At 48.7% G+C, this 23,010-nt stretch overlaps 1 protein-coding gene across 1 annotated transcript in view; it reads left to right on the top strand.

The window, feature by feature from the left end:
- LOC144138846 (cytosolic Fe-S cluster assembly factor NUBP2-like) overlaps positions 1-19,890 on the top strand; it is a 45,238-nt gene extending 25,348 nt beyond the window's left edge. The window contains exons 6-9 of the mRNA XM_077671340.1: positions 4,823-4,933; positions 5,883-5,952; positions 11,341-11,495; positions 19,696-19,890. Coding sequence (XP_077527466.1) covers positions 4,823-4,933; positions 5,883-5,952; positions 11,341-11,471 — 312 coding nt within the window. The 3' untranslated portion in view covers positions 11,472-11,495; positions 19,696-19,890. The remainder of the gene's footprint in view (positions 1-4,822; positions 4,934-5,882; positions 5,953-11,340; positions 11,496-19,695) is intronic.
- The last annotated feature ends 3,120 nt before the right edge of the window (positions 19,891-23,010 follow it).

The following is a 23,010-nucleotide window of genomic DNA, read 5'->3' as shown; positions in this document are numbered from 1 at the left end:
CTAAAAGGCTGTGCATTGTCAGATATGTTCCCACTCATGCCTTATAGTAAGAACCAAGGTATATGTTAATGAAACCACGGGATAATGAATGGTCGGCAAGTCAGGAATAAATATAATAGTCGTACGGGAATGAAAAAAAAAAACCCAGTGCAGCTTCTGAAATGCTAAAGACGTTTGTTTGAGCAAGGTAGTATTGACCAGACCAACTAGATGCGAAATGCACTGATATTTCGCTAGACATGGGGGGGGGGGGGGGGAGGAGGAGGAGGACGATCAACTATTCTTGTTTACAAATGCGGAGCGAAATCAACGACTTAACGTTTGAGTAATCACACACACAAGCTGCGTGTTCACTTTTCGTTTGTTTTTTGCCTTCAACGAACCGCTGATCACTCGGCGAACGCATTTTTTGAAGAATACAGGGTAGGCAGTTCACAAGCGATACGAGATGTCGTTGGAAGAGTTGATTGATTGATTACAGTGTTTAACGCGCTGAAGCAACGGAGACGATGAGGCACGCCGTAGTGGAGGGCTCCGGATTAATTTTGGCCACCTGGAGATCCTTAACGTGCGCCGAGATCTCGTACACACGGGCTTGTTGGAAGAGTGTCGTATCTGATAAGGGTCTCTGATTTCGGTTTATGCTAGATTCTGCAGTCTCCCTGTGTCATATGACGATGTTTCGAAGAGTTTGGTCACGGACGCGGATTACTCTATAAGCCCATCTTCGCGCTTCTCGTGGAGGATAAATGTAACAGATGAATCTTTGCGAGCGCTCACATCGGGACAAGACGACCCATCATTATATTTGTCGTCGTGTGCTGACTCCGGGGTGTAATTTTGCATTATCCATCGTACTTCTTTGGTACAGTGTTTGTGAAATTTATGCCGCATTGGCTTGTTCATGGTACTGATCAATATCTGATATGTGACATTGGCAGGCGTAACTTACGTGCTGTCAGGTATGAGTGCTCTGCTGGATTTTGTAAGGGCACAAAGTCGATTTACATCATAGTGTGTATACGGCCGCATACGGAGACGCTGCCACTAAACTTCAGGGCAGCGGAATTGCAATCAGCTGCATGCAAATGCTGGCTTCGGGACGCCGGCCTGTGACACACGCCCGGCGCTCATATAGATCTCACTAAGAACGCGTCATAAAAGTTTATACTCTCGTGAACACACTACGCTTGCAAACAGAGTGCCTGCTCCACGTTATTCGGTATTTCGGACGCGGACAAACGGTAAATCGCTGTCTTGAACGAGCCAAAAAGCAACGGCGACAGGGCGGAACGGGCCGGGGACTCCCGCGCCTGCTTTCGAAACGGGCCGCTAGGGGGATTTCAGTGGCGCCCCTACAGGCCGCGCTCGAGGCGTATAAGCTGCGCCCGTGAAAACGTCACCGTGCGCAATGGGAGCGGTAGCACCACGTGGTGGCGGACACATTACGTGAGCCCCCGTGGCCGCTTGAATGTTCCTAACGCGCCTAGCGCCCGACTGACCCCGTAGCCACGCGCTGAACGTCGGCCAGTTGGTGCGAGCCCCGAAGGGAATGCATTAAGCGTGCAAACGTTGCAATTCCCGGGCGATATCGCATACCGAGCAGACCCATTGTCAGCCGGTATTGCATTCAGCAGAGACGAGCAGGTGCCCGGTGATCAGAACGATCCGTGTTGTAAATATGATTTTAACTGGCTCTGTGTGAGTCGTGCTCTGTGTGAGCGGGCGACGCGGTCGCCGGAGGCTACTAACCGCTGGTATTGTGGTCAGCCTCGAGCGCTTTGCAGCTCGTACTGCTGCAGGCGCGTTTTTTTTTATTTCTCGGATTCGTATCTGCTACATGCTCAATGTCTCTCGCTGAAGTTTATCCCACCGAAGGAAATTCCCCCTGAGAGTTTCACGGTGGTGAGCACCCGCAGTTTGAGGAAGGTGTACGATACTTCCGTGACTCGCGGGCGGCGGGGCGAGTGGCCGCAAGACTTTACGAAGTTGTGCCGCTCCACGACCTGGCCAAGCATGTAGCGAGTTGATCTCCACTATCCTCGCTCTTGCCGTTGCGCTAAAGGAAGGGAAACGCGAACGTGGCGGCGGATATTAGCCCCCGTCGCCAACCCGGAGTTCCTGACGCGCGCCGCACCTGACGGAACATACGACCACGTGCTCGAATGTGTTCGTCGGTGCGATCGTCGAAGGGAACGCAGCCAGGAATATGGCAATCCCCAGACGAGAGGCGCACCCGGGGACCACATGTTGTCCGCCGGCATCGCCTTTGGCAGAACAAACCTCCTCCGAACGCAGCAGGAAGGTCCGATTTGTAAATATGTAAATAGTACGTCGTTTGGCTCTGTGTGAGTCGCGCTCCGAGAGGGAGCGGGCGACGCTGTCGCCGGAGGCTGATGACCGCTGGTGTTGCGGTAGGTCCCGTGCGCTATGCAGCCAGGCTGCTGCAAGCGCGTTTTTTATTTTTTGCCTCGGACCCGTGCTTGCAAGGAGCGGATGGGAGTTCTGCCGATAAAATCTCACCCGATAATGCCCCGCGAGGCGCATCTAGGGTGACGATTTGCCGCAGTCTATGGAGGCCGCGTTGGGCTTCCCCGACTCGCGACAGGCCGGATAAGCGAGCGACCGTAAGACTTTTACGAAGTTGAGTCACTCTGCGAAATAGTCCGGCCGCGCACACAGCGAGGAGGCTTTTCTCTTCTCGCTCGTGCCGCGCATGCCACAGCGCGAAGTCCGGATCACGCAAGTTATCCCACTTCATGCACCCAATCGAGAGGAGCAACCACGGCAAAATGCGGCGTACACTTGGGGACTCCACCCCGGTAGCCGTAGTCGTCGGTTCCTTTCGGGCTGCCGCTGTTTGCTTCGCGGATAGGCGACATTTTCGCCCTGCGGAAGCGCTAGGCATGCGCGATGAGGACAAAGGACCGCGATATTCACCCGTTTGGCTTTTTCCGCGGGCCTGATCATGCGTCCTCACGTCCGAGCGGAGCGTTGGCGCGGGGCGACGTTTCCGCCCCATGACCAACCCTACCGAGCGCCAGCGAGCGCCAACGCCGCAGCCACGGAGAGGTTTCTTCGCGACGCCCGGCTGGGCAGCGAGTTTGCCCCCTCTTCTCCGTGGCGGGCGGAAGCGCATCACGTCAGGCGATGGCAACCAACTGGCCCAATAAGCCCACGTGACACGGCAGGTAGACCCTCTCTCATGGCGGACGTTGGAGAGACACCGCGGGAGAGGGCACGCCACTCAATCGGCGGCCTAGGGAACGACGCGGGCCTCACGCCCTTCGTTCCAGTATTCTTCCCTCCATGCCTTCGTCGCCGATAGCGACGGTTTGGAAGGGGGGGAGGATGGCCGCCGACGAAGCGAAACGGGGAATGCCGGCTACCTTCCGTGCGACCGCTGTTACGCACTACGCAGCCGTTAGCTCTCCCCAGTTTCTCGCGGCACCGGCGTTACGGCCGCTTTTTCGGCCCGAGCCTTTGCACGCCCCTATCGCTGTTCCCGGCAGGTAGTTTTGGGTTTCGCCTTTCGTCTCCCTTTTGCAGCACCGTACCTGGCTCGGTCCCCAGCCCGGTTTTCTGCGGACATTCGCGGACTTCTTGGGCTGGGGACCCGTTGTAAGCTCGTAGGGTATGTGCTGTGCCTGCAGTGGTCGAGCCGGTCCTTCAGACCGGGCTCGGTCTTGAGGAGGGGGGGATGTGGGGATCCGCTTGATCCCCTTTCCTCCTCCCGCGAGCGCGATGTTCGAACGAGCGCGCTTTCCCGCGCTCGTGACGTCACCTCGCGGGCCGACGCGCCGGCGGGCACCGACTGTCCCGCCGCCGCTGTCGCTCCTCCTCGCCCGGGAACCTGCCTCCTCTCCTTCGCGCCTTAAAACCGGACGCGCCCGTTTCGCTCTCTCTCTCTCAGGACTCTCTCTGCTCTCGGGTCTCGGTCGGCTCTCTCGCTAGCTCTCTGGATGCCTCTCTGGCTCCAGGGACACAGAGAGGAGATGGAGGATAGGGTATAGGGAACGCGAGGGGCCGCGGATCGTATCGCACCCTCGCCGCCCCACGTCCAGGAGAAGGGAGTCGGATACCGGGGCGCTCCATGCCCCCGGCCGGCTCGTCTCCTCCCCGCCGCGCCGGCCGGTCGGGCGCTGTTTGGCCCCGATCGGACGCGTGTCGGTACAGTGTAGTTCTTAACCCGGTCTTGGCGTTATTATGCACTGTACGACTCGGCCAATAAACCCCCTTGGTTCGTCCCGGCCCCTTGGAGCCTGTCGTCGCCTGTGTCGGTGAGTCGAACCCGTCGCGGCGTCTCCCTTGTGGACGCCGCGTACCTCTCTGGGGCATTTTGGATGGGTCATTTCCGGGCGTCGAGCTGACATCGTCGCTCAACGTCTCTAACGAGGCTAGCCGGGGTCGTTTGTTGTCCCGTAGCCAGACCCAGTAAGCCCACAGCTTTCAAATTGATTTTTATACTAAGTAAGGTTGCACAAACGCACCGAGAGTGGTCGAAACATGACCTAGGTATTCCAGACTTCAATTTGTGCAAGTAATGTCACAATGTTTCTAAGTCACTTCAGTGTCCCTTCAAGGCAGAAGCAGATTGAAGCGAGTAGTGATTGCGTGCGTGTCGGCATGCACACATAAACTATCAACATACTCCGTGCTCTGAAAAGGCAGAACTAACCGTGAAATATTTTTGTTTTTGTCTCCCAGTGTTTCTTTTAGTTCAGGTGCCTTTAAAAGGGCCCTTAAAAGCGCCCTCTTTTTCTTCTCCTTATATGCGCCATGTCTTGCGTGAACCAGTCAATGCGTGTGTTTGGTGGTGCAGGCCCTCTCTGTCGGAGACGTGCTCCGCGAGGTGACCTTCTGCCGCAAGACGGGGCTGCCTGTTCTGGGCATCGTGGAGAACATGAGCGGCTTCATCTGCCCAAACTGCTCGGTGAGCACGGTGTTGCTGTTCGCTTTTCCTGCTTGTGTCCCTTTGCGTGGTGGACACGCCGTGTGAAGTTCCAGTTTATTTTGAGCGTTGTTTTATTTTGCCATACTTTGTATACGCTGTAACCCATTTATGACCCTACCAGCCGCGGCAAACTTTCAAATGTAGCAAGCATTTATTTGCAGTTTCCGTTTCTGTTGCGGGGATTCTATGTTGTAGGCAACTCTTCATATAAACCAAAAACGATAGATGTTTTGCGAGTAATGATGGAGGAAACGTGCTTGGAGTATGTCAGAGTGTTTGGAAGGTGCAAGAGGCAATAAAGTTTAGAAAGTTGAATTGAGGGTAAGCAGGCAGTTACCCTTGCTGTGACTGGCAAGGATAACTGCCTGTCAAGGCAGGGGTATCCCTAGAGAAGGCAAGCATGGCAGGGGGCGGCAGAAAGTTAAATGGGCAGAAAGTTTGCGGGGATAAATTGGTCACAGTTAGCACAGGTCCGGTATAATTGGAGATCTATGGGAGATGCCTTTGCCCTGCAGTGGGCATAGACAGGCTGATGATGTATTCTCAGTGCATACCGTTAATAAAATATCACTCAGGAAACAAAAGCAAAAAGGAGAGTCAGCATACCCACCTCAGCCCCGGCAGCGTAGAAACATGAACTGCAGAAACTACATGTTTGTGTTTCTCGCATAAAAGTACACCGTGTTGGCGGGGCTTGGTTTTTGTGCAAATAGGGAAGGGCGCATTTATAGTGCCAATTTCACAGGACTTGTATCAAATGGGACCCTCTTTTTCCAATTAGCATGGAAAGCTTTGGGCTTAGCGTCGCAGTGGATGTTTAATCGACACTCTTACTGGCAGCATGGATGACGATCCCTAGTGCAGTAAGAGTGCTGACTTTTGCGTCTCCAAGTCTGAACCAGTGTTTTTGTTGTCATTCCACCTCCAGGAGTGCAGCAACATCTTTTCAAGTGGTGGCGGGGAGGCGCTGGCTAAGATGGTCGACGTGCCATTCCTGGGTGAGCTACAGTGGTCCTTTTCCTTTTTACACCTGTTCCATGATGTGGGACATTTATTGGTGTCAAGGTTGTCTTTGATTCGTGTTGGCGCTTCAGACCTTGGAGGAAGCAAAGTTTTCGTGCAGGCTCTAGCCAGCAGAAAGTCTGGCTGTTTTGGATTCTTTGTGGTGCTGAAATGAAAGTCAGTACAGAAATTTAAGTTGGCGGTGAGTCACAAAGACATTTCCATGGCTGTGACATGCTGGTCTCTAGTGAGGACTGCTCCCAGCATCTTTATAGATCTGACTGAACACAATACAGCTCATTTGGCTGTACAGCAAAGCCCATACATGGTTTGACATCCATTGTGACTAAACAGTATCATCGTCGTCCATCAAGGCGACTTTTCTCCCATGCTTTGGAGCTGTGCGCGAAAGCCAGATCTATTTATAAATGGGTGCTGCAGCTAGTAGTGTTCCCGATGCAGTTATGGTTCAGAACCACTTCCTCGAAAGAGCCATGAAGACAAAGAACAAGTTTGGTTTATTCGAAAGATTGCCGTGTTACACGTATACTTCGCTAAAATAAGCCGTATAATGAGAAAAACAGGCAACTCATTGGCTAATGACTCACACTAGAGCTATGACACAATACAGCATGCGTGTGTGATTGGATGAGGCCAACAAAATCAAGTGTGGAATAAACGGGGAATTCAGAGTTGTAAAATGAGGTATATGCTCTTAAAATTAGTTCAGATTCCTTTTGTAGCAGTAGAGATGACGGGGTAGACATTAGAAGTTTTGAACAAGCACGTTAACATGTACACATTGCCACCCGCCAACAATGTGAAACAACATCGGCGTGCAGATCATTTCCTGATAAAGCACCAGTCGACTCGCATAGGCAACACTGCCACTTACGTGACCCTGTTTGTCAAGTCCTGCCGAACATTTCACGAAACGATTATTATGAACAGTAACAGAATGCAGCGTGTAAAGGTACTGTCAGTAGGAAAAGTGGGCAGTAGCTGATGCTGAGTGGCATTGTGTCTTCTAGGAAGGCTAACAGGAACTAAGCACGTTTTGGTATGGCTTCCTGTATAGAGGAAAGCTCACTTCCAGTTCCTGTTTGATTGTAGTGATTGGATGCTTCGCACAGTCAACATACCAGCTCAATTTTAGGCACCTGCTTCTCATATGTAATGGCTGATGTCACAGTTCTTGCAATGCTGCTAGAGAATTGAAGTGTTTGCTGGAATTGGTAAATTTCTCCATGAATAAGGCGTCATTTGCTGCCAGACAAGCGATGAAGTTACTTTTAGATGTGCATTCTTTGGAATGGAATAGAGCCTTAGGTTGTATTCATGACTGCTTTATGGGGGATGTAAAGACAAAAAACAGCCTAATCCAATTTGACAGAACTAGTCTTTGGTAAGTTACTCGACTCTATTCTGGCCACAAGAGAAGTTTCTGAACGAAAAAAAAAAGCGAAAGAAGAAGAAAAAGAAGAATGACCTTTATTTAGGAAGAGGCCTGAGGCCCTGGTGGGGGTTAGGGGAAAAGGAAAGGGGAAGAACCATATTACAACTAATGTTCACATGACGTTGCAATCGTTTAGAGTTTCTGTTCCGGTTAGCTGCAGTCATGGTTTGAGTGTTCACATAGGCACTGGTCGTTGGTATGGGGAGCACTGTCAGGAAAGGTCACACGAGTACAGTCGCGTGCACGAACACTTGAAAAAGGGTGGGAGTCAGTCAGCCATTATACAACTCTGTACAGACCATTTTGTACTGCAAAGTTTGCTACCCTTTCAAGGGTGCGTGGATTGCCTCTAATAAGCTGCAAGTGTGCTATTAGTGTATGCGGGGCTGCCTGAGAGTCTAGGAGTTGCTCTCTGCCCCACCAAAATGAAAGAGGTAGGGGATAGTATGAGCCGCACGGAAGGTACATTTCGATGCTGAAGCCTGATTTCTTGTCCATTTAGAAATGATGTCTGGTGTGTAAGCCGCATCCGCATACACCTTAATGGTGAATACTTCTTCTCGTCTCGATAGCGTCTTTAAAGGTGTCAAAAACCAGGCGGGGAAGCTTCAGCCAATTGTTGTCTGCTGAGTCGTTTGAATCGTCAATACTCCTGTTGCCAATTGGTACTGGGTACGTCTGTCTGGGCGGATGCGGCGGACTCAGTGACGACGGGGGGGATCAAGGGTGCATAAAGTACACACTCTCGGGCAGCATTATGTACCAGTTGGTTACCCTGCACTCCTGGTGTGTGTGCTGGTGCCCAAGCCATGCGGACTTTTATGCCTTCAAAACTGAGTTCTTGTACCGTTTTTAGTATGGAATTGGCTGTAAAGTTTTGCGTGGAGGCTTTGCTAAGCTCCCGGAGTGCCACGTAAGAGTCCGTTATGACTGAATTTCCTTGTTTGTAGTTGTTCTGAGTGATTCTGAATGCTTTGTAGAGCGCCCAATATTCCAAATAATTCCGCTTCGTCAGTCAGTCCACACGTGTTAGTAATAGTGCGAGACCCATCCAGCTGAGGAAGTTTTGGGCACTTCCATGCGGTGGCTGCAGCAGTGTCAGTAACGGCAGCATCGGTAAAAAGATAAACTTTGCCTTCTTCCTTGTCGTGTGTCAGCTTTTGCACGTATCTTTCCCTGGCCTGGGGGTGTCGGCGAAAAATGGGACGCCAACGAATGATGCCAAGGAAGGGTCTCTCCCATGGTGGAAGCGTTTTCTCGACAGTCCGGGGGTCAAAATCACTTTTTAGAAGATCCCACCTTTCTATGGCACGTCTCTGAGGAGTATGCTCGAGATGGTTTAGAAATCGGAGTTGTGTTTCTTCGACAAGTTAGTAACAGGTGGTAGAGAGACAGCTTGCTCGAGGCTGTCCGTTCTTGTATGCCTTGGAAGTTCAGTAACCGTCCTGATTAGTGTCCCGTTCAGAATGCTGAGTTCTTGGATTTGTCTTGACTTGAACTCATAGACGGGGAAACCATACATCATCCTGCGGTGCGCTACAACATGAGGCAAGAGTTTTGCAAAGAACCGCCATACTTACTAGAGATTCTTGATATTAGATGCATGGTGGATCTCCATGAGGTACGTAGATGTCGTATCCACGCATTAGGGCTATTGCAACTGCTCACTTGTAGGCCCAGCAGTCTAATGGTACCATTCTTGAAGTCGATACTTATGTGGCCAATTTGGAGTAGGATGACTTGCGCTGGATTTGTTGAGCGTTTGCCATCAATGCTGAGAAACTCAGTCTTGTTTGGGAAAAGATTCAAGTTGTTGAAGTTCAAAAGGGACGTTTCAAGGCTGAAGACTGCAGCTTGCGGTTCGGTTTGCATAACGTCTTGGCTGTCATAATCCGCTGCTTCAGTCCATACGACGATATTGTCGGCATAGAATGCGAAGCGAGTGGCTGAGTCCTCTTCCAGTTTGCGGGCTTTCAAAAAGAAAGAAATATTGAAAAACTTCCAAATTCTCAGCTACAGTGGTGCAATACGGGCAACAGGGTCGCAATAAAGGGGGTCAATAATGCCATAGTTGTCAGTATATTGCCATCATGTTAGTGTTCAAGGGATACAATAAAGTGGAACTAAAGGCCCCACCATAATCGCCCCATCATGTTTTTTCGCGGGGGCTTTGGGCGGCGACTGCCCAAACTAGATTCTGTGATGTTTGGGAGATCTTGCCAAAAGGTGGCTGGGGGGGTCACCATTGGCTCGTCTGTTTTCCTTATTATCTCTAGGGATGGGCGAATAGTGAATTTGAGGCTCGAAGTGAATAGTGATGTGGTCAAATAATTTCGAATCGAGTAGTTTGAATAGTGCACATCACAAATTGCAATGACAAAATGAGCAAATTGTGACCCGACTAAGAATTAGAACTGCCGTAAGCACAGCATTTTGTGAAACTATTGCCAGTTGAGTGTTATTCAGAAATTCCATGCACAGCTTTCCTTTACTGTATTCACAAGTTTTCGTGAAGAAATGCTAGGAGCCCGACACGCGCCGGGAGAAGGAGCTCCCGCCAGCTGCTGGCAAAATTTCCTACTGTCAAGAACAGCCTCACTCCTTGCTTGCGTGGCAGGAATCGAAAGGTACTTTCGTGCCACCATGCAACGGCAAAGACACCAATACAAAAATAAGTAGCCACTAAAAAATAAAAGTGGCATGCAGTTGGTTCCAGAGTTTTTACCACCACCAAGAAGCTCAGCTAAAAAAAAAGCACTGTAGCCATTAGTATCCGTGGCCATAGCCAACCAAATTGCAAGTTACAGGCTGCCATTTTGAACATTGTTCCGCTAATTCCGCTACGAATCGGCAGTACAAGTGTGCCGGCTTGGTGCCGCTGTGTCGCCAGCGCTGTCGTTTCAGTGCAGCCTTTGAATGGAAAGTGGGGTGGCGGCCGAGAAGTTGTCGAACCTCTAGGCAAGGCAACAACGTGGCACTGATGATAGAAACGTCCACATTGGCGAGGTCTTGTGACAAGCCTAGGATGACGTCTCGAAAGGCCTGACCGAGACGCTTGGCTTTTGGCTGCCTATTCAGGAACCCCAAATAACTCAAAAATGTCGAATACTTGCATTCGGGTGCAGGTGAATAACAAATACAGAGCGATTCGATCGAATATTCGACGACACCGAATATTCGCCCATCCCTAATTACCTCAGTAAGGTTCCCTTCCCCTCCAATTCGCCTCCTTGCGAGGCGGGCGGTGGTGACCCTTGGAGTTCCTGTGGCAGTGATGAAGGCGACGACCCGTTGAGACAAAACGGAAACTTTTGTATTTACACTCTTTGCAGTTGTTTACAAAGAGGATACTTCGAGCCCGTCGGTCGCTATTTGCCCACCCGGATTGCCCGAACCGCGCGCCCTTGCAATCAAAGCAAACCTCGTAATCGGGAGAGGAGGGCGCGCTCCTTCCGACTGTGCTGCCCACGCAGCTGCCTGTTGTAGGCTTCATGTGCAAGCGCGCCCAACAATACGCGCCGCCTCAACCTAGCGCTTGCTTCGACATGCCGGCGCATTGCGGCCGCCGCGCGCAACTTCGTTCAACAAAGCGCGGTCACCTTCCCAGCAGCTCGCGCGATTGCCTCCGTCTTGCACTCAGGGCCGAAACACGGCACACAAGAGGGACCCTCTGCACCTGCGAAGCCGTTGCCCCGTTGCCTGCCTGGGCATGCAATCATGACAGTAATGACGGGAACACACGACCCTTACAACCTCCATCATTTGTTTGAAGCGTGTGATTGTATTGGTAACGTTGTGATCGGGACAATGTGGTCTTTTGAATGAACCAAACTTATATGTAGTCTTTGTGGCTGCTTTCAGCCGCGAAAAGCTCTGCGTGGGCCTCATTGAGAGACAAAGCTGACCAATGGCACTGTTCCGCTTGCAGGCCGCATTCCCCTGGAGCCCAGGCTGGCCGAGTGCATGGAACGGGGGACCAACTTCGTGGACCAGTTTGCGGACTCGGCTGCCGCCCTGGCCTTCAAGGACGTCGTAGACAAAGTGGTGGCTGCCAGGTGATCTGCGACTGGTCCACCAAGCCGGGTACGTTTCCCCCTGGTGTTCAGACTGTGCGACGCACTCGTTTTAATGCGCCAGCAAAGACCACAGGCAGCGTGTGCAGGCATAGGGGAGGACCAGGGTTGTGATTCCTAGTCATAGCTGCCGTAGAGTTTTACGTTAATATTTACTAGAAGTAAATATGGCACCAGTGTGCCCTGCTTAAGTGAGTGTGCCGTCATCTACCAGGTAGGAAAAAGATCCCACTTCTCTTTGGCATGGCTGAAAAGTTGTCTCGGGCTGCGAAAAAAAGGTATTACTGTGAAGGATTGTTTAAAGTTGCTTTAGTAATAGAATAGCGCAGCTCCAAAAATTTTGTTGGGGGTTATTTGGAGGCTTCATGCAGTGTGAACTAGAAAGAAAAATGTGACCCATTTTGGTTGGTTTTGGCTTCAGGAGCGCAAAGAAGCCATGATTCTAGCCAAGCCACGTACAAGAGGAGCATTGCCAGCTCCTGTGGCAGCGCCCACAATGGCAGGCGATTGCAGCGACAGATCACCCTCTAGGATATTACATTATGAAACCCTATGGTATCCCATTTTTATACAGTGGAACCCCACTGATATGTCCCTCAGACTTACGACAATTCGCCTCTTACGACGGTTCACCGCTGTCCAAGCAAACTCCCCATAGAAACAATGCATTAGAAACCCCGATGATATGATGCTTGGGTGCACACGGTCCGCTCCATACGATGGACCCTGGTGCGGATAAACCGGCATTTTTCCCTTTTTTCACACCGCTTCGCTGCCTCGTCTCAACCCTTCTTCTTTATTCCTAACCCCGGCTTGACGCTGCTTGATGTGCGAAGGCCCGCATGCGGGTCACACCACTTACTGAACAGACGCAAGCAAGCAGGCGGGTACTCGTGAGTGGGATTTAACCTGCGACGGCCCCACGCGGCATCAGTACTCCTGCGCGCCAACCGCAAGAAGTTGAAGTTCAGGTGGCTGGCGGACCGTAAACTTGAAGCACCCATCGAGCCGCCGCCGCCGAACATGAGAGAAAGTGTTTATTGAAAGGAGACTATTTACATGGCGGAGTTTTGCCTCTCAGCAGAGGGCACAGGTCTCCGACAAACGTGAAAGCACATACAACGCAACCCCACGGCCATGATGGAACGCCCGCTTTCTTCGCCCGCTCGGTCCGAGTTTCTTCCGTTTACGACGCTCTCTCTCCCTCTTTCTCTGCTTTCTGCTAATTGGTGTCTTTCATATTGGCGTTGTCACTCCGCTCCTTTCTTTGCTGCTTTTTTTTTTCCATCAGCGTCTCATACTGTTGTCGTTTCGTTTGACCTTGGCAGTTTCACTGTCGCCTTTTCCCCTCTCAATTTTCTCGACCAATTTCGGCCTTATCTTGCGAGCACAAGGCGTGGCGCTGGCAGGCTATTTCAGAGCCATGGTGGGTAGAAGGGCACAAAATAGGTTTTTTTTTTTTTTCTTAACATAGGATTTTAGCTATATGTTCGTAAATCACGTGAGACCATCTACTAGGCCGGCATTTACCCCAACTCCAGTCATACGACACCCCGGTCATATAACGCTTTCTCAGGGTCCCTCGAAAGTCAGACCGTATTTATTCGAATCTAGGCCGGCCCCGATTATAAGCCAACCCCCGAAAGTCCGAAGCCACAAAAAAAAAAAAAAAAAACTTACCTCGAATGTAGACCGAACAAAAGGCGAGGTCAGCGTTCACAAAAAGAAAACACATTTATTGAACATGAAGATGTGGTGCTCATTCTGAGTCATCATCGCTGCTAGCCTCTGAATGCCATCCTCGTTGCAGCGCACGCAAATATCCTCTCCCATTGCGTCCTCCTACGACGGACATTTTTTTCATCCACGCCGAAGTTCCGCCCGGCTTGAATGTTCAACGACAACTCCGCGGCTAAAACAACTTTTCTTTTAAAAGCGGCACTATAATGGCACCGCTTGTTTTGTGCCATTGCGCTGTCAAAACCAAACGCCACACTGCACGCAGGCCACTATCTGCACAGTTTAAAATGGCGGCATCGCCCCCAGCTATGGCCCCTTAAGGGGCTACTGGCTCTTGGCTCGTCTAGTAATGGCTACAATACTTTCTTTTCTGGGTGGCGCTAGCTGCGCGCCACTTCCCTCAATTTCACTTGGAAACTGGCGCAAATTTCAAAATCCTCGAATCCAAGCCAACCCTGGAGTTTGATATATCAGTATTTCAAAAATAACTATCGGCTTAGATTCGAATAAATACGGTATTATCGGAGTTCCACTATATTTGGAAGCTGGTGCATGGCTGAAACAAAACAGTCAGCGGAATCAGCAGGACCACACCAGAGAGTTGCTTTTCCTGCGTCGGCACAACGCTGATACTTATGAAATGGACACAGCTCACTATTCTGCCCCTGGTCTTTTTTAAAGAAGCGCTGAACAGGGAGCTGATGAATTTTTACTCGCGTGCTCATGTAATCTGTAAGTACGCCATGCGGTGCAGAGGCTAGAATATTTGTAAGGTATGGGAGGGAAGAATTACTCTCAGGAATTACTGTAGTGGTAACACTCTCTTCCACCATTGACGCAGAGCCAGCAATTCTTGCACGATGCACATGCAAATGTGGCTACAAAGCTATGCCACACATCTAAAGCAATCTAAACGATACCGTTTTTACTCGATTCTAATCCGGTAGTATTTTTTTAAAAGTGGGATGCAAAAGTCGTGGTTTCGCTTACATTCAAGGATTTGTATTCGAAGAGCCGAGTGCTCACCCAAACCTGGAAACTAACAGGCAGTTGGTGTCAGAGCTCTTCAGTGTACACCAGTTGTGAAACTCTCCTTCAGAATTGAGGCAGTATGAGCACCCCTGCTTTGTTGAGGTTGAGGGGCAAGACCTAGAGGACATGAACCAAACTCTGAAAAACATGTACTTGAAAGGAGCCATGAAGACAAAATACAAGTTGGGTTTGCTAGAAAGATTGCTTAGTCCCAATAACAATGATACCAATATAATCGCAATCTTCGAACAAATAACGGAGATATTAAAGAAAACGTGTGAAGCAGTGGCGACCCCCTAGCCAATTTCCCGCAACTTTTCTATGACGTCACGGAACCTTGTCTGTGCGATTGGCGGCCGCCTAACTGACCTGTCACGACGACACATGACTGGACGTCTGTAATGGGGCCTCTAGTTCCATTTGACCGCATCACTTGAATGCTAACGTGCAGTTAACACACTGAAAATTATGTTTTATTGTTGGCCCCTATGACGTCATTCTTGCTCATAACACGTCGCTGTGGCGCAAAATTTGAAAGTTTTTAAATACTTCTTGCTTTTTTTTTCATTAAAAAAACATCTTTTGCGGCTGTGATGGAGCTGAGTGAGATACTGAATCCTAGTTCTTTCAAATTAAACAAAGTTGTATTTTCTCTTCATGGCTCCATTAAGAACGCAACTTAATATAAAAATAAAGGTTGCTTTGAAAATCAGAAAGCCGTAAATTAGGTATGTTTACTTATGTTTGCATGGTTCCTCTTATGTGTTTTTATTATTTATAGTATTTTTATTTTTTAATTTGTAGCGTATGGAGAGCCCATGTGTGCGTGACCAGGCGTGGGCCTCAACGCTGAAGAAAATTTGTGTATTATGTATTTTCACGATTGTGGGTCGACCCCTTTCTTCAAGTTTGACAATCCAATGTTTGGGGGTCGACTTAGAATTGAAATAAAACTTTGTGCCGCTTGTAACGGCAAGAGAAATGAGAAATCAGCGGTGCTATGAGCTGGGGAAAGCGTAGCACCCTCGTTTCTATGGTTACGGTTGAAGTGTAGCGTTTAGCATTGCACACATACTGGCCGAGTTTGAAATTTGGCGTTCCCGATCTGTGCACTTGGTCCACCATACCTAGAGCGGCTAACCTTGTACCAGCGCGTTCGGAAGTGTATTGAACATGGTATGATTGTGCCTACGTCAGTGCTGTGCATTAATTCAAGGGATTCAGTTTATTTTATTTATTAGAGGCAAACAAAAGGCTTCTTGAATGCGAGTAACGTACTTACGAATCAAAGGACATTGCGAGCGGCCGCTTCTGTCAGTCGCCATGTTGTTTGTTTTGATATCGCGCGGCAGTGGCCGCTGTCGGTGGCTACGATGGTTGTCTTCTCGCAGCGAATGTATTCTCATGATTGGAAATAAAGTTTCCCACTCACCCCACAGCGCATGCTTATTCCGTGTGCTTATACAAAAGCTTTTCTTTTTTAACATCTACTACGAGCGTACGGCTCTTGTGGGAGCATTGATACTTGATGGAAGAGCCGCCGTAGCGGGGGTATGGGTAGTTGACGGAAGAGCTCCTCTTTGTGATACAGTTGAACACGGATATATCGAACACGGATATATCGAATTATTGTCTATATCGAACAGTGCAAACACCCCCTTGAAAATCCCATGCAAAAGTATAGGGCTGTTGTGCGCGTGTATCGAACTCCTGATCACGGGCAAATTCGATATATCGAATTCCGCGCCGAAGGCTCCCCTGAAAGTTTGCGTCCTCTGATGGGGTGGAGTTGATGATAATGTTGACTCATCGCAGGCGCTGCCTGGCTTGGTGAGACAGAGGCGGCGTCCGCGGCATTATGTCGCTTCAATGGCCTTCAACAGCTGTTTTCACGCTAGCACGAGGGGCAGCTCCATGATAGCTAGAACGCAGATAGTGGTTGGGGCGAAAGGACATAAAGGAGCAAAAGAAATTGACTGGAGGCACTCTTTTTCTGTGACTGAGCTGTTTGGTGGCTCGTGCAGGGGGACCGATGCGGCGTTGTATGTTTGTTTTGTACAAGGCATTTATTTCGGAGCAACGAAGGCGGGAATTCGTTGGGTGCAGGCTGCGAAAAGATGTTGGTTGAAAAGGCGTTCGGAATTCCTCGCAGTAGTTTTGAGGGCGATGCACCCATCAACGAGGCGAATGCAGCACAACCCGCCCCGGCTATTCCGGAGCGTGTCGGGTGCAAAGCGACTTCGTTGCACGCCTCCAGATGGGGGAGGTGTTCGGTTCGGATACTGAAGATAACGGCACGCAGTGCCTGACAACGTTCCCAACCACCTACTGCAGCCAAGGTTACGTCAGCGTTATTCGCCTCTGTTGTGGCACAGTGTACAGCGTTGATTTTCTCATTTGTGTGTGTTTGTAATCTTGAAGACAATTTGGCGAACTCTACGACGCAGAAGAAAAAAGAAGCGAAGCTCAAAGACATTTCAATGATAATTAAAGTGCGGTGGTCATCATGCTGCGGTTCGAATTTTCCGTGCTTTGACGGTCAAAGCGGTAAATTACCGTTTACCACGACTTCAGAAAACTCTCAGTGATGTGCGGGGTTGTCAGATAATCTTCAGATAGGCCTATTTTATATATCGAATCATCGATATATCGAATTCTTTCACGATCCCCTTGGAGTTCGATATATCCGTGTTCGACTGTATAATGTTCTAGGCAGCCGTGTTTCCACGTGCTTGTGCGACTTCTGTGTTGTGCTGAATCTTCCCGCCTGTCATGAGTGCCCTGGGCCCGAAGAACTCTCTCGGTGCTCATTCACAGCAGCTTTAAACGGGCTGCTTTCTGCAGCCGCTTTTTTTTTTTTGAGAGAGAGAGAGAGAGAGAGAGAGAGAGAGAGAGAGAGAGAGAGAGAGAGAGAGAGAGAGAGAGAGAGAGAGAGAGAGAGATGCGATTTTGGGGCGGTCGACCTACATTTGAGTCAACTTGCGATCGTGTAAATACGGTATATTTGGTTGGGTGCCCTTCAGAGCAGGAAATCAGATGGAGCATCTAGAGTGATGCGCACCACTAAGAAATTGAAATGCGAAAATTTAAGGTAAAGTAGTGCACGTACTTTCTACTTCACCGTATTCAGTTCTCGTCACATTGGTGTAATGATAGGTCGTATTTTTAATTCTGAACCACCATCGCCTTGTTCACCAGATTTTTTGCAACATCACGGGGTTGTCTCAGGCATAAGTTGGTATGCTGAGAAAAAAGCAACCTTGTGCAGTGGTTGCTCAGCAGTACTGCTTCTCTAGCACGCGAGTTTGAGTCTCGGCCATGGCAGCCTCATTTCACTAAGTGCGACGTGTAAAACACACGTGTGCACAGACATAGGTGCAGCACTGCAGGTCGTCTGAATTAATCCGTTCTCTACTTCCACGAAAGTGTGAAGACGGGCTAGTTGGTTCATACTGAAGGCAAAAAACAGCGCAAAGAAACGACGCGGAAGACGAGAAAAAGACAAGCACGGGTGCTCGTGTTTGTCTTTTTCTCGTCTTACGCGTCGTTTCTTTGCGCTGTTTTTTGTCTACTTCCACGTTCCTTGTATCGTATCCTTGATATGTTATATACCTCGAAAGATGAAATCATGATGCAGTGCATAAAATTCCATTAAAATAAAGAGTTCAGTTACTGTCAGTTCCTGCAAAAAAAAGAGGTTTTTGAAACAATACATACAACTAACATCAAGAAACACGTGAAAGTAAACTCTGAACATTCTTTGCAATGCTCTTAGTCACACTTCACATTGGAAATATTAACGGCCAGAGCCCGTCACTTTAAGCCTGATCCCGGCCAGCGCTCATGGCGTCAAGCCCGATCCCTACCCGGGCCTGCATAATACGCTTCGGGTTGCTTTGCCCGGCCCGTGGGCCGGGGTTCAACTCTGCCCGGGCCTGTGCAGTGGTCTAAATTTTGGTAGTGTCTATTATCCTGTCAACCGGTAGAATTACCGTCAGAAATTTCTCACGGCAGTCACTTCTCATTGGCTAAGCACGCTATGCGGAGATTCAACCTGATAAATATCTCCCTAAAATGCCTTGTCTGCAGCTGCCCCTGTAGCGCTCGGTATTAAACGAGAAAGCTTAGGTTCGAGTCCGACGTTGTTTTTTTTTTTTTAAGCTTTTGGAATTTTTTGTCATCATGATTTTGTTAGTGCTGTTTTTATTTTACTCTGGTTTTTACTATGTCAAGAGATCGACGCACAGGACTTCTACAATTGGTTGAATTATGTTCATTACAGGTTGTGTTCTGTGTCGTTTGGCTGGGTTAGATTAGGTTTGTTGCAGTTTGGCAGGATTTGGGTAGGTTATGACGCGTTCAACTAGGTTACATAAGGTTTGGTCAGGTTATGTTACGTTACGTTACGTTGGGACATAATAATATTCAGCAAATTACCGGCCAGCCAGCTTTTATGGAAACTGCCGTGATAATTTCCCGGAGGTAATTCTCACGGCTGCCGTGAGATTAGACGCAGCCTTTATGTTGATGTAATTTGGCACCAACTGATAACCACATGACCACACTTATGGAAAAGCTGGATATCCTTCATAAGGTGGACCAAGACCCAAAAAACAAATGCACTGACCTCGCCAAGGGGTTAGGTTTAGCTCCGTCAACGACCACGGCAGCAGCCATGATGGCCACCGACGACGGCTGAGATGCACCTGGTGCTCGACATGCTGAGGCATGCAGTGGTGGGCAAAACATTCGTGAAACCACTTGCACACAATTTTACGCCTTCCTTTACGCGTCGATCATTCAAGATCTCGGAAGAAGAAAATGCAGGCGGATATAAGGAATTTTCTCTCCCGCAAATCAACTTATTTATCTTTCATTTTGTGTATGTTTTTGATATTAATTTTGGATGATACAAATATACACATATTTCACATGACCTCGTGAAATTCATATTACGGAGATTTTACTGTGTAGAATTCTTTTAATTAAGCATACCAGTTGGAATGGTTTTTGCAATAGCGAATGAAAAAAAAAAAAAAAAACAGCAGTACAGGGGCTGTATAGAAGAGAGACGAGGTAAAAGCAAACAGAAAAGCAAAAGGTGTTGGCTCGAGCTGCGCCAAGTAGAGCAAAAATAAAAATTAAAGAAAAATGTACCTGCTGTCCCAACAGATGCCATGCGAGCAGTGCAAATGTGGGAAAATTGAATTGAATTGAGCAGGCTATCTTTGCACTCATCAAGGGAGGAGTGAGAGGGTACGGGGAGAGTTTTAGTGTTTGAAAGGCAAGTTATGTGTAGTAAGTGGCAGAAGGCCGTCTTTCAACGACACTTGCAACAAAGCAAGCTGTTTCATTCAAGCAAATTAGGGACCTAACTTTCTTCTTTATGTTCTTTGTTTTCAGGTGCTAACTTTCTTCTTTATCTTCTTTCTTTTCAGGTGGTGGTTTTAAAACCCGCTATATTGAGGCCATTAGGCCCTGCCTCTGAAGCGTGGAGTTTGTGGCGAGAACAGCAGGAGATATCTTAACCGGGTCAAGAGAGCGAGTACCTGCCAAAGAGTCCCGGATGACTGACCACACGCCATTGTTTTTATATTTCATGCAAGGTTTCTTGTGTTATAGTGTAAATATACGTAGTTTTTCATCACAAATATTGCTGTGCTGTGCCTTAGTGCTTTGCCAAGGGCACTGAAGGGAGCTTCTTCAGAATGAAAACTAATGCATTTTTGTAGCCAAAGAAGCTGAAGTGGCTACAAGCTGTCGGTTAGCAAATATGGTAGCTTCTCGCTTATTTGATCGTGAAGAACTACATTTGTGTCAAAAATTAATCAAGTAGCAGAGAAACATGGTGCTCAATCCTGACAAGACCACTAAAAGACCACTCTCCCTCATGCAGTTATATTGAACTTATTTCGGCTGCACACACAGTTGATTGGGTAGGATACCGTAGCTGCGGTCTACTGTCTTTTGTTTTAGTGTGGGAGCTTCAACACCCCAAAGTTGCACCTTGTCTGTGAGGTGTTGCATAGCAGAGTTCTCTGGAGTAAGTTAGACACATGAGGATCCTTAACATGCACTGAAATCTAAGTGCAAGTGTTTTCGCTTCATCGGCTGGGTGTGAAACGTGGCCACTGCAATTGGGATGGGAACCACATCCTTAGGCACACCAGCACAATGCCTTAGCCACTGCACCACCACGGGGGGGTTCAGTTTACTCTTCAATATACACCTGTTCAACGTACACCCATTGCGAAACTCCGCTTCAGAATCAGCGTTGCACCATTCCGAAGCGGAGTTTCTCATTGAACCTGAGGGGCCAGTGTAATGGCACAGCGCCTATGAGACAAACACTGGAGTCGCTAAGCGCTTACCTTTAATAACAAACCTTGCCACGATGGAGTAACAACGAAAGCTGGGCAAGTTGGTAAGGGGGCTCATGGTGAAAGGCAGCGCGAAGAAACGATGACAACCAGGAGGAACAAATACAATGGGACGGAGCGCTGTCAAGCTTGTTTCTCCTGGTTGTCATTGTTTCTTTGAATCAGGTACTGGCACTAATAAAATATTCCGAATATTTTTTTGAAGTGTTTCAAAGTTCGAAAACACCAACAGACACTTGTTTCAGTTAACTTGGACCATACATAAAATTATGTCTTGTTGAAAAAGAGAAACTACAAGTTTTAACCAGCTAAGCGTGGGTCATACTATTGCACTTTGAGTGCCTCTGGTCGGCTGCTCCAAACGTGCACCGGCTTCCTCCACTAGGGATGACAGGCTTTCCTGCACTGCACCGATATCGTGCCGCAAAGGTGCAGGAAGGAGGTGCTAGCCGCTCTTATCTCCTTGCCATTGGGCCAACTTCACCCTCCTGCTTCTGGCGTCGTGATAACGTAGTCGTGCTGAAGCTGCCCCCCACCGACACACCCAAAGCCTAGCTGCATTCTGACATATTCCCCCCTGTTTAACTGACCTGATGGGGGCAGAAGTGATGTTTTTTTTTAACCTGCAATGTTCTTATTTTTTTAAGAGCAAAGCAAAGCTGTTTAGCCAATCGTAATTCTTCGTGTCCACAGCATAAAACACAAATAAATTGCCAAGCACGTTCACGTAAGTGCGGGCCATGCGGCAATCACCCGGCAGTTGACACAGCCAAGAAAATGCCTAGCGTTCGTGTGTGCGTGCCTCGCGACAACTGCCCAGCGTACCCTGTGCACATTCGTCAAGCCAGGCATAGCCACTGAGGGAGATTGGCCTAGATTGGCCATGAAAAATAAAAAACTCCAGCGTTCGCCGTAACTGTGGAAACACTTGCTCAGAGGAACGAGAAAGACTCCAACGTTTGCTGTAGTCGCGGCAACACTTGCTCGGAAGGAGAAAGACACATCATAGCGTATGCCCTTCGAAGGTGAGGCCCAATTATTATCCCTTCCAAAAAAATGAAGGGAGCTCACACTTGTAGCAACAATGATGGAGTAAAGTTGGTTGCGGCAGCAAAGTGGCTGCAGTCGTGGACGTAACCCTTTGTGATGGTTCGAGACTTGTGCGTTTGTGTGAGCTTCCTTCATTTTTTTATTTTTAAAAAGAGCGATGACCTCGTTAAGCTTTGTGCTGCAGGCAGGGAGGTAATGCATTCTACCTCAGAGTAGTGGTAGAACCTGCTGACCAGACCAGTCCGAGGCTTAATTGAATGTCAGAGGAGCCTGTGGTCTCCAGGGCGGTGTGGCAGCTAGAGCGCAAGGATTCCTGGACTAAGAAGTCCTCCCACTGGCTAGTGGCCGTAACACCTTCCACTATGCACAGCGCAAGTTTTCGTCATTCCTTGACAGGAGGGTGATGACACTGGGACACTTCAGAAGTTTGAGGACTAATTGACTCTTCATGCTTGTTGTCACCCACTTGCACCAATTTTGGCCTCAACCCACTTTGTGCGTTTATACTAGGCAGGAAAATGCCTTGTGCGGAAGTCACGTGCATGCATGCAGGATACAGTCATTTGGGGTGCAAGTGCTTTTTAAAAAAAAATTGGGCGCATCTCCCCGCGAGGGGGACTCGAGTAAATGCGTCGCATAGGGGGTGGGTGTATTGCGTTAACATTTAGTGTTTGGGGAGTTGGTGGTAGTGAATGCGTTGTATCAGCAGCTTCTTGACATAGTTTGACTGAGTCAAGGATATAAGGCGCGTTCGTAGCCTCCCATTCTGTGTCGGCTTTGTGGCGCAGTGGGTAGAGCACCATGTACATTGCGTTCCGCCCGCAGGGTCGAGGGATCGAAACCAGGCGCCGGATAGTATTTTTTTTTATATAGTGTAGGGGGAGGGGTGCGGACTACGACTACGGACGTCAACGCGGGTGACATCGTGAGTTACTGAAATGCTCTGCATTTAAAATAAGATTTATGGGTTGTTAGTTGTACCGGGAAAGAGACCCATCAGCTGAGAGTTGCCAAGTGGGGACGGCATCACTGAGCCACCGAGACTTAAAAGCATGGTTTAAAAATTAGGCTAATTGTTCATGCCTTGCACTGACTAAGTTTCCTTTCTAGAACTGATGGGAAAGTTCAGAAAACTGCCGTTCACATTCTTTTTAAGAGAAATGTATCAATGATAACGTCTTACAAAAAAGAACGAATGTAAATGGCGTCAGCATTTAGTTATATACTCTCATTACACTAGTACTGTAGTACTGTAACACTTTTGGTGGAGGGTGCCATGTGAGATGACGGTTGTCGCCATACCAAATACAGTGGAACCCTGAT

Source organism: Haemaphysalis longicornis, unplaced genomic scaffold, assembly GCF_048455015.1.
Source record: "Haemaphysalis longicornis isolate Haplotype H1 unplaced genomic scaffold, Haemaphysalis longicornis Haplotype H1 scaffold_5, whole genome shotgun sequence".
Lineage (NCBI taxonomy): Eukaryota > Metazoa > Arthropoda > Arachnida > Ixodida > Ixodidae > Haemaphysalis > Haemaphysalis longicornis.
This window is presented reverse-complemented; position numbering and strand designations above follow the sequence as displayed.